Source organism: Pseudophryne corroboree, chromosome 2 (assembly GCF_028390025.1).
Source record: "Pseudophryne corroboree isolate aPseCor3 chromosome 2, aPseCor3.hap2, whole genome shotgun sequence".
Classification (NCBI taxonomy): Eukaryota; Metazoa; Chordata; class Amphibia; order Anura; family Myobatrachidae; genus Pseudophryne; species Pseudophryne corroboree.
Window position 1 is genome coordinate 260,900,129 of NC_086445.1, and position 12,300 is coordinate 260,912,428.

The 12,300-nt window shown below is 44.5% G+C and overlaps 1 protein-coding gene across 5 annotated transcripts in view; it reads right to left on the minus strand.

Annotated features, from left to right (window-relative positions):
- Nucleotides 1-1,376: 1,376 nt before the first annotated feature.
- The window catches only part of CACNB3 (calcium voltage-gated channel auxiliary subunit beta 3), a 426,341-nt gene continuing 415,417 nt past the window's right edge, over nucleotides 1,377-12,300 (minus strand). For 4 of the 5 annotated variants that reach the window (XM_063952739.1, XM_063952732.1, XM_063952727.1 and 1 more), the window contains 2 exons: nucleotides 8,167-8,325; nucleotides 1,377-4,059 (listed from right to left, as the gene is read on the minus strand). In XM_063952739.1, coding sequence (XP_063808809.1) covers nucleotides 3,745-4,059; nucleotides 8,167-8,325 — 474 coding nt within the window. In that variant the 3' untranslated portion in view covers nucleotides 1,377-3,744. Of the gene's footprint in view, nucleotides 4,060-7,607; nucleotides 7,665-8,166; nucleotides 8,326-12,300 lie in introns of all 5 variants that reach the window. The other variant, XM_063952740.1, reaches the window with a different exon arrangement.

The window sequence follows — 12,300 nt, forward strand, 5'->3', positions numbered from 1 at the left end:
TAGGGCCTAATTCAGCTTTGTACATATACTTGATGGTTTACGCAAGTACAATACGGGTCTTGCGATATCGCTCACAGTATGCAATCAGCTGCAGTATGATTGACATGCTGCAGCATTTCTGGGCGAAGCGGCGGTGACACCAGGCACCGTCCTTCAAAACGCATGACATCCCGGTTTTGAAGTTGGGACGGGCCCAGGGTCTGCGTTGTCAGACGTATATTTACTGGACCCGGGTGTCTGGATTCTACAGCCCGCATAAGTAAGCTTCATTTTACGCAGGCTGACCGATGCCTGTATCCATCGCGAATCATGACCAATGGTCTTGATGGTAATCAGAGGTTGCGTCCTAAGACCTTGCTAACAGGAAGTCTATCTCCTACAGACGCCTCCTACTGCAATTGGATACACTGAATTCCATACAAACATGAAGTAGACTCATTGGGCGGTATTAAATTATTTTCACCCCCTTTCACACCCATTCTGTTTCTGCTGACGGGCTTGGTATAATCATTTTAGCTCGCTACCCCCAGAGTAGCGAGGTGCCCAACCCTTTATGCAGCTAAACCTGATTACTATGGGCGCGATATGCGCAATAACGGGGATCACTTTAGAAAGGAGATTGGGCGTGATATATAATTTGAATACTACTACCAGCTGCAGCAATGTAAGGTCATCACTCATCCAACCTTCCTGCTCAGTAGCAGATCATTTGGCCACAAAAGGCATGGTGGTGCTGTATTTGCAGAACAGCTGTATTACAGGTTGCAGTTTGGAGATTAGTATTTTGCATGAGACTAAGGGGTAGATTTACTAAAGCTTGTAAAACAGACAAGTGGTGGTGTTGACCGTAGCAACCAATCATATTCTAGGTACCATTTCTCTTGTATTCTAGAAAATGATAGACAGAACCTGATTGGTTACTACAGGCAACACCACTACTTGTCTGTTTTAGATGCTTTAGCAGCTCTACCCCTAAATCTGAAGTCAGGTATTGGGTAGTCATATGCCCTAACAGAGAGTTGTTTAATATAAGGAATCACATGTCCTCAATAGTCACAATTAACATAGGGAAAAGGTGGAACAACCAACAGGTCAGGGAGTGGTCACATTAGTTTGGATGGGACTTGTCTGTACGGATCAGCACCATAGTCTTGTTTATCCCATGTTTTACATTAGGAATTTGGGGAGGTGAGGGAACACCATACTGTATAATAGATAATTTATTTCCGGTCACCTTGGAGTTCCACGACCTATACACAAGCAGCTAGCAGCTAGTGACTTTATATCTGAGCCCAGGAAGTACATTATTCCATAGAAAAGGACCATCTGCAAAGTATCACTCATTGATAACATGGCATGAAACAGGATAATATGAATACATAATCTGCTCTCTTTATGAAGGATTAAATATGGCTTCCTATAATCACATGAAATATGGCCTTTGAGGTCTTGTATCTAGACTTGGACAGTGCATTATTGTACCAGTTATGAAATGAGTTGTATTACAGAGTGCTGTACAAGGTTCTGACATGGGAATGTCATATGTCAGTTTGTTATTACCTATACAGATTACTCTATTTCCATTCAATTCTTGAATCCTTTGTAAATGTACTGTATTATGTAATGGAGAGTATCAGAAATCATGACACAGACATAATACAGTAACACAACCAATATTAGCACTCACGTTGCAGTGAGAAAACAGTTCATTTAATGCCCAGTTCTGTATTGTCTATCTGATGTCTTCACGTTGGTTCACGAAGCATTATCATGTGCTGTGATGTGTGGCTGATTACTGTAGGATAATAGTGTCGGCTATGGGGAGCTCAGTGGTTACTTTTCTCTATGCTCCAGTTTGCCGGTTACGCTATTCAGTGTGTGACATGTGAATAAGCATCTTCCCTCTCCATCTAGGTGATCCTTACTAATACCAATCATGAACTATCAGCAGAATTCTAGCAGGTTGTTTATACCTTCATCCCAGACCACCTATTCTGGTATCTAATGCCATACTTCTGCACACAAGTCCTAAGCATCTCGTCAGCCAATATTCCAGAAGGAGTAAGCAGGGATTTCTCTCTGAAGCATGACTGTAGCTAAAGGGATGTAAATGGCTTCTCACAAGTGAATTCTTTTTTTCCCCTCACAAATTATGTCCATAATAAAATACTCTATTCCAGTGGTTCTCAAACTCGGTCCTCAGGACCCCACACAGTGCATGTTTTGCAGGTAACCCAGCAGGTGCACAGGTGTATTAATTACTCACTGACATTTTAAATGGTCCGCAGGTGGAGCTAATTATTTCACTTGTGATTCTGTGAGGTGACCTGCAAAACATGCACTGTTTGGGGTCCTGAGGACCGAGTTTGAGAACCTGTGCTCTATTCAACCAGCAAAACACTATGCATTTGTGTGTACGTATGAGGCTAAAAGACTATATATGTATGTATGTATGTATGGAGACTATTCACAGCAGTAAGCTACGGCATAGCTATTCTCTTTGTATCATATAATGACTCTCAGTAAGTTTATATCAAGGTTACGTTCAGACGTGCAGTGTGGTCATGGCACATAATATGCAGCTATTGGCACCTCACTACCCGCTGCCATTCCTTCCAATATCTGAGGTTTGTGAGGAGAGGTTGCCCCAGTAAACCATCTACTTCACTTATATCATTACATTATACATAACTCTGTCCACACATGAACAGGTATGTGTGTAACATGCTAACAGTGTATGCAGCATGGTAATGAGTTATTGTCGTTACACTACTCCTAGTAGTGCCTTATAAACAAGGCTCTGTGCCTGTCATCCTGCAGCTGATCTGGGGACAGGTGTCTGCTGTGTGCTTCCTAGCCAAACAGTACTGAGAGTGCATCAGTGATACTTCGCCGTCACTATACTGACCTTTAGCTTTTGTCCATGCAAACAAAGGCAGCCGGTATCCTATACTCCATTAAGTATACAAAAAAAACACCTTCTGGGACAAGCTGGGCGGGTTTTTTATTTTAATGGAGCCTCTTCCCCAAATGTGCAATTAGTGTTGTTCTCGGGGTACTGACTGGGTAACAAACAGACCCACAGGTATGTTGAAGCATGTTTGTTGTAAACAAGGTCTGAGTGACACTTCTGAACATGAATGGGAGTATTTTATGGCAATACAAGCCAAGACAAGATGCAGAGCTGTGACCTTATCTTGGGGTGAGTTCACTGCCCCAAGCAGCCTGGACTAGAAGGAGGGATCAAGGAATGAGTCCAACCCTCCATCAGAAGCTCATTCTTACCTTGGGAGGAGTCCAGCATGTAGACGTTTCCACGGCCTGTTGTGTAAACCTATTGGATTATTTGTATTTTAGGTGTGTTACACTAGCTAGGTAAACCTTTGTAAAATATATGTCATAACGCCGAGAGGATGAGGTCTAAGATACACAGATTTAGTGAATATTTAAGATTAGTTCCCTGTTTTCAGCACTGTGCTACCTCTACCTGTATGCCACATGTTTTGTGTCTTGGCTCTGCTTCTGACTCACTGCAAGCAGGTGAACTACTCCTAATACAGCCCTTCTGCCAGGATGTTTTGAAGGCAGGAGATACCAAGGAAATGGCATTTTCCCTGTAGTGCATTCTTGCCGCTTGGTCTACCCTGGAATTTACACTTGGTGGCTGTGCCTCATGGCATGCACTGCCATGCAGGATTAGTGTGGGAATGTGTGCTAAAACGGGTGTGTGCAGTGGGATCCCGCTCAATAGCTGTCTTTGGGCCAGGGACGGTTGCGCTGCCAGTTCCTGTCGTTGTGGTTCTGCTCAGAGTCACGCTCCAGAAGCCGGTCCTGTGAGTCATGGCCATTGGTGTTGTGCAGTCCACTGTTGTGGTGTCGATGAGGTTGGTACAGATCCTGGTAGGCATCGGAGTACTCGTCTTCCATGTGGCGGGAACTCCTCTGGGAAGAGGCCGTCCAGGTCTTGCGGGAGGTTTCACTAGCCTCATCTGACTGCATTAAGCTGTCACGCTCTAAGGGAGAGTGCTCATTGGCGCGATCTGTAAGAAGTTGCTGGTTCTGTTGAGAAGATCAGAGAGAAGATATAAGAAACTGTTATAGAGTTAGTCCAACACATAATGCTTCTATACAAAAAAAAAAAAAAGTGGAATTTCTGAATTCTTGTCACGATGGACAAGGGCAAAATCATAAGGCTGTTGTACAACATGAAATATTGTACAAAATAACTGTATAAAGAATGATTTACAAAGTATGCTGTAAATGTACTTACAATGGGAGAAATGTAATGCGATTGAAGACTTATTAACAAATTATTGTACGTTATAATTAATGGTTTTATATTATCATGATCAATCGTTACATTATACTCTATGTTTGGCATGAAAACTAAGTGAAATACTGTATAAAAAGTATAAGCAAACTTCAGGGTGGAATGGGTGGTGGCACTGGCCACCAGTGGCAGAATATTATAAGGGAATTTAGAATGATACCAAGGGAGCAGTAATAGGCCTAAACTGTTTCTATCCAAGGCCAGTGGTGCAAGGATGACCACAGCAAGAGATAAACTGGGCCCCGGTGGGGTACTCACTGTATATATTAATAAACGTATTGAGATGTTATTGCTATGTATTACATATGTATTATTGGATGCATGGGGCTTGCTGTGTTTAACATGTGAATCATTAAAGATTTCTGAGTGGGAGGTCAGGTACAGAACATGTGCCAGCATTTTAATTCACCTCTGTAGAGTACCTACAAATAGAAAGTTATCCATAAGTATCCTAACTGCTTTTGTCTAAGGATTCAGAATTTAGTTTATAAAATACTAAACAGTATAGCCTTGTGAGATCAGTCTGAGATAACTAATACATTGGCATCATATCCCTTGGGAATACATTGGGATACGTAGCATTATCTTTACCTCCCTTCCCATGGAGATTTCAATTCTATATATTGGTCACCATGCCCACAGAGGGTATCAGCGAGCCAGTGTTATGGACAGTAATGCTTCCCATACATTATAAAATGTAGATTGCAGGAATTTGGTAGCAAGAAGCAACAGCTAGTGGTACAATACATCATAGAGTAGTCAAGGATATTGCAAGGTGATATAAACACTGCTGGATCACCACACTGGGCTACATCCCTGGACAGCTGCTATTTATATAGAAGGTACTGGACAATTCTGAATCATTTTCCAGTTTAGTTTTCAGAAGGTGTGCCCGTAAATAATAGTGGGGAAAACAACTCATATTGTGTTTAAGCTTCTATATGCTCCTATTAACTCCTACTTGCTGCTATAGTGCCCATATGGATACAACTCTATTACAGATATAGAAAGCCTAATTAAGTCAGAGTTTTCCAAACTGTTTTTACTTCAATCAACAACACCAACTGTAATCTCTTTGATCCACGTAGTCAGTTTTTCTAGAATTGAACAAGTCCAACAATGTAGAAGCGGGATCCGGTCTGAAGATCGACAGTGTCTAGGTCGACATTGTTTAGGTCGACCACTATAGGTCGACAGTCACTAGGTCGACATGTTTTCAAGGTCGACAGGGTTTCTAGGTTGACAGGTCAAAAGGTCGACTGAGTTTTAAAAAAAAAAAAATCCTTTTTTTGAACTTTTTCATACTTTATGTTCCACGTGGACTACGATTGGGAATAGTAACCTGTGCCGAACGCAGCGAGGCACCTTGCCCGAAGCATGGTGAGCGAAGCGAGTCATGTGAGGGGACACGGTACACTAATTGGGCTTCCCGGTCACTGTACGGAGAAAACGACACCAAAAAAACATGAAAAACTTGTGTCAAACTTTTGACCTGTCGACCTAGAACATGTCGACCTAGAAACCCTTTCGATCTTCAAACCCTGTCGACCTAGTGACTGTCGACCTATAGTGGTCGACCTAGACACTGTCGATCTAATGATCCACACCCGTAGAAGCTACAACTCCATTCAAGGTGTATGAAACATATCCAGCCGTATCTGTACTAATAACCAGAGGTCTCTGGCAGGGCCAGCTGAAAGAAATGTGGGGCCTGAGGCTGATGGGAAGTAAGATGCCTAATTTCTCATGGACTTCTGTGAGGTGTGTCTAGAGGCGCTAAAGTTTATTGATGAACAGGTGCAAAATATTTATCTGTTTATAGTGGGAATACTTTAGAATTACATTACTTATGCCAGGCATACACAGGCAGATAGACGGACAGGCATTTTACCTGCCACTGCAGATATCACAGGCACACACTGTCAGATCTCTCACACTGTATGTCACCTTATATCGTCTCTCTGCCCCCAGTGAGGAGACATTGCCCCGTTCCTTCCCATGTGAAGGAACAGGGGAATGCCTGTCGGTCAGCTGCGGTAGGGCATACGCTGCCTGATGCGACTGACCGGACACTTAGAAAATATTGCATTGGAAGGTCATGCTGGACGATCTGGCTGATATGCTGGATTGGTCGGCCACATACACGTTGCAATTATCTGGCTCATCCTCTGATATTGTGTGGATTGGCCAAATAATTGTAGCGTACACACAACAAAAGAATATATATTGGACATAGAGAATAAGAACAGATAGGGGGAAGTACATAAAGAACAGCTGACTCACTGAGCTGTGCCTAAATTACATGCAGAAGTGCCCAGATCATGCATAGCAGTGCCCACCACTGTAACCCTCGGACTAACACTCTAATCCTAGTTATATACAACACCTTATATGCTATATGTAGCAGTGGCCAAATTAAGCCAAGTAATGCCCAAATTATACATAGCTATGTCCAAATTATACCGTCCATAACTATAACTATTCCTATCTTATACCCAGCAGTAGCTAATTCATGCTAAGGAGTACCCATGTCATACCCATCAATGCCCCCACCACACCAAGCAGTGTCCCCTTTGTACCCAGCAATGGGGTACCTACATTATTCTCAGCAGCCGCACATATATTGCGCTTAGCATTGCCTAAAGTATACAGAGTAGAGCCACATTATACAGGGCAGTGCCTTCCAGCAGAACCTCATGTCATAACATATCCTAACATCTTTTGCCTGGGGTATTATTCTAAGAGCAGCAATTTTAAATGGAAACTACTCCATGACTAAGCAGTGAAAGCAGTGTAACGCCCAGATCCTCGGTGCAGGTCACCCTTAGAGAGGTGTTTTACACTCTTCAGGACATTAGTGCACTTCTTATATTTGCAACTCATAAAAGGGTATAGAGTGCGGTGTGGGCGGTAGCACATGGACTGTGGGGGTCTTCTTTCCTCTTGTTCTCTATCAAGTACTCTTGATGCCACCTGTACTCCTTGTCTTTTCATTCAGCCACTCTAATGCTGTATGCGTGCACTTACATTACATACAGGCAGGCTCATGGAGGACTAGTCTGCCCAGCCCTCCTTGCGACTTACCACTGCTTGCCCTACAAGATTCCTAGGTATGTCAAATTCCATTTTATTGTATTTATGATATGTCAAGTTATACTGATACTATATATATTTTCTGTGCGGTTCTGCAGACCCTGTGTAGCACCTTAACAATAAAAGATAATAATAACAGCTTCCTACAACATTTGTTCCCAAATTGGCAATAAAGCCATTATACCTTTCTGCTTAGTAGATGCTGAAGATCTTAACTCCGCGCAGTTAGTTCACTGACCACCTGCAGGGCAGAGATACAGGTTGCAATTGACCTCTAAATGGTGATTCCCTGATATATCCTGGTTGATAACTGTAACAAGAATCAATGCTATATGTACCACAAAGTGCCTCACAGGCCCTGACCTACTGTATCTACTTCATCGTACACAGGACCTGTATATTACTCAGGGAAGAAAAATAGATATTTAATAAGATCTGTGAACAGCTATAGTAATAAAAGTATAGTGTGACCATGTTACCAGACCATCTATGTGAATATGCACCATATCCAGATAATTCTAATCTAAAATAATAACCTCTACTGTCTGCTGCTGTGTATCAACACAACTGAACAGGATTCAAGACGTGACTGCAAAAATGTGCAAGGACACAAGATTTAATAATTAAATAAAAAAATAGTTGACTGCTTTTACTAACCTGAACTGCAGTAAAGAAGTGATCATGTAATAACCTTGTAATATGCACCTATCGCATGACAGCCCTAAATTCATGTATCTCTGTACCTGTAAGCCTGGGATGGCAGTGGGAGGTGTCATGGTATTCTGGCCGGTGTGTGGGTGCAGGGGGTGATGGGTGGCTCTCCAGTAAACTTCCATGTACTCTGCAAGGTGCTCACAGGCATCTTCCAACTGATTCTCATCCAAAATCACATCAAACATTTCCTAAGGAGGAAAATAATCATCATGAATCCTTAGAAGGTCATATGCTAGGAAGGAAACTAGGACAAGAAGAAAGGTTATACCCCTTTTCCATTACGATGCGGGTCGCAGCCGGGAGCCTGACACGGGTGCTACCCAGCTGCGACCCGCATCGATGGCCCCTTTCCCATCAGCAGTCACCATCCCAGCATATTGCCGGGTTGGAGACGCTACTAGTGACGCGGCAGGTGCAGCGCTGGGAGATCACATGATCTCCCAGCGCCACCCCTCCATACAGTGTAAATGGAAGCCGTGTTGCATCAACACGGCTTCCGTTTACACTACAACCTTACCCGGATCATTCCCGTGTCCTATCCAGGTAGCTACCCAGGTAAGATTCACGGGTCACTTGATCCGGGTTTTTGCGGAGGGACCCTTTTCCACTAGCAAAAAACATGGGTAAATGTGCGCCCCCGTGCATTTACCCGTGTTTTTTGAGCTAGTGGAAAAGGGGTATTAATGTATGTTTTACCTAAACAAACTTTAGTGACAAAATACAATTCTTCATTCATAACCTTTGGATGTAAACCTGGCATGCATTCCTTCATTCTCTTTGCCTATAGCTGGTGATATTAGTTCTGGGGATCTCAGGTCTGTCCTCTCAACTGATAGGGTACAGGGTAGTAACAGAGTTTGGAGCAATACAAACATTCTGATTCTGAGTCGCTCGTACATGTATTTGCTCATCATCTTTAGCTGCAGTCGCATCAATGACTTTACACCATGGGTCTTCAACCTGTGGCCCGCCAGCTGTTGTGGAACTACACATCCCAGCATACCCTACACAACCAATTTCAGCGGCCCATGACTCTCCCACAACAAACCCATAATACCATACTTACCTACTTTTTTAGAGAATCCCAGAGAGGAGACACTGCTGGCCACTTCGAGGGCGGAGCCAGGCTGTCACATCAGTAGACCTGGATGTGATTTTGTCATTTAGCCCCGCCCCCTCCATACGAACACGCTATTCCCCGCATTATCTCCCATATCTTGCCCACTCCACTAGGAAGTGGGCGGGATGCAGAGATCTGGATACTCTTCCAATATTTCGGGTAGTCATCTGCACCCACAGGAGTCTCTCGCAAGTAGCGGGAAAGTATGAATAATATGCTATCAATGTGTGCGCCTTTTTTTTGGCACTCGCTGTTGCCTCCCAGTCACAGCCCGGTAAAGCCCCATAAATTGCCTATACAGTGCTTCCTGCACACATCTGAATCTGTACTAAAGCACTGGAAGCACACTGGGCCTGATTCGTGCTTGTATGGACTTGCACAGCCAATTCCGTCTAATTAAAATTCTAATGCAGCAATAGGCGTCTGTACGAGATAGCCAACTCCTGTTTGCATTAGCGAGGATGCCAGTGCTGTGTCTGAGGACGCAGCCTCAGATCACCATCGAGACCATCAGGCTGGCCATAGGATCTAGACTCCGGGGTCAGGAAATCTGTGTCTGATAACGCAGACTTTGCAGCAATCACGCCTTCAAAATGGGGGCAACACGCCATGATTTTGAAGAACAGTGCCAGATGTCGCCCCCTCAAATGCTGAAGCATGTCAATCATGCTGCAGCTGACAGGGCCACTTGCATCTGTGCAGACCCTCAAACAACATATTTGGGGTATATTCAATTAAAGTCGGATCCATTCTGACATGAATTTGTCGGAATGGATCCGACAGGACCTATTCAAAGACCATCTCAATCTGACTTTAAAAAAAACAAGATTTTACTCACCGGTAAATCTATTTCTCGTAGTCCGTAGTGGATGCTGGGGACTCCGTAAGGACCATGGGGGATAGACGGGCTCCGCAGGAGACTGGGCACTCTAAAGGAAAGATTAGGTACTATCTGGTGTGAACTGGCTCCTCCCTCTATGCCCCTCCTCCAGACCTCAGTTAAGGAAACTGTGCCCGGAAGAGCTGACATTACAAGGAAAGGATTTTGGAATCCAGGGTAAGACTCATACCAGCCACACCAATCACACCGTATAACTTGTGATAAACTTACCCAGTCAACAGTATGAACAACAACAGAGCATCAACAATGGATGCCAACATAACATAACCCTTTATTAAGCAATAACTATATACACGTATTGCAGAAAGTCCGCACTTGGGACGGGCGCCCAGCATCCACTACGGACTACGAGAAATAGATTTACCGGTGAGTAAAATCTTATTTTCTCTAACGTCCTAGTGGATGTTGGGGACTCCGTAAGGACCATGGGGATTATACCAAAGCTCTCAAACGGGCGGGAGAGTGCGGATGACTCTGCAGCACCGAATGGGCAAACACAAGGTCCTCCTCAGCCAGGGTATGAAACGTGTAGAACTTAGCAAATGTGTTTGAACCCGACCAAGTAGCTGCTCGGTAAAGCTGTAATGCCGAGACCCCTCGGGCAGCCGCCCAAGAAGAGCCCACTTTCCTTGTGGAATGGGCTTTCACTGATTTTGGATGCGGCAATCCAGCCGCAAAATGAGCCTGCTGAATCGTGTTACAGATCCAGCGAGCAATGGTTTGCTTTGAAGCAGGAGCACCCAGCTTGTTGGATGCATACAGGATAAACAGCGAGTCAGTTTTCCTGACTCCAGCCGCCCTGGCTACATAGATCTTCAAAGCCCTGACTACATCAAGCAACTTGGAATCCTCCAAGTCACGAGTAGCCGCAGGCACCACAATAGGTTGGTTCAAATGAAAAGATGACACCACCTTCGGCAGAAATTGCGGACGAGTCCGTAATTCTGCCCTGTCCATATGGAAAACCAGATAGGGGCTTTTACATGACAAAGCAGCCAATTCTGACACACGCCTAGCTGAAGCTAAGGCCAATAGCATGACCACCTTCCACGTGAGATACTTTAGCTCCACGGTCTTAAGTGGCTCAAACCAGTGGGATTTCAGGAAACCCAACACCACGTTGAGATCCCAAGGTGCCACAGGTGGCACAAAAGGGGGCTGAATATGCAGCACTCCCTTAACAAACGTCTGAACTTCAGGAAGAGAAGCCAGTTCCTTTTGAAAGAAAATGGATAGGGCCGAAATCTGGACCTTTATGGACCCCAACTTCAAGCCCATAGTCACTCCAGACTGTAGGAAGTGCAGTAAACGGCCCAGCTGGAATTCCTCTGTAGGGGCCTTTCTGGCCTCACACCAGGCAACATATTTTCGCCATATACGGTGATAGTGTTTTGCTGTCACGTCCTTCCTAGCCTTTATCAGCGTAGGAATAACTTTATCCAGAATGCCTTTTTCCGCTAGGATCCTGCGTTCAAACGCCATGCCGTCAAACGCAGACGCGGTAAGTCTTGGAACAGACAGGGCCCCTGTTGCAACAGGTCCTGTCTGTGAGCATTTCTTGCAGTTCCGGGTACCAAGTCCTTCTTGGCCAATCCAGAACAATGAGTATAGGCCCTCATTCCGAGTTGATCGCTCGGTAATTTTCTTCGCATCGCAGTGAAATTCCGCTTAGTACGCATGCGCAATATTCGCACTGCGACTGCGCCAAGTAATTTTACAATGAAGATAGTATTGTTACTCACGGCTTTTTCTTCGCTCTGGCGAACGTAGTGTGATTGACAGGAAATGGGTGTTACTGGGCGGAAACACAGCGTTTTCGGGGCGTGTGGATAAAAACGCTACCGTTTCCGGAAAAAACGCAGGAGTGGCCGGAGAAACGGGGGAGTGTCTGGGCGAACGCTGGGTGTGTTTATGACGTCAAACCAGGAACGACAAGCACTGAACTGAACGCAGATGCCGAGTAAGTCTGAAGCTACTCTGAAACTGCTAAGTAGTTTGTAATCGCAATATTGCGAATACATCGGTCGCAATTTTAAGAAGCTAAGATACACTCCCAGTAGGCGTAGGCTTAGCGTGAGCAACTCTGCTAAATTCGCCTTGCGAGCGATCAACTCGGAATGAGGGCCATTGTTCTCACTCCTC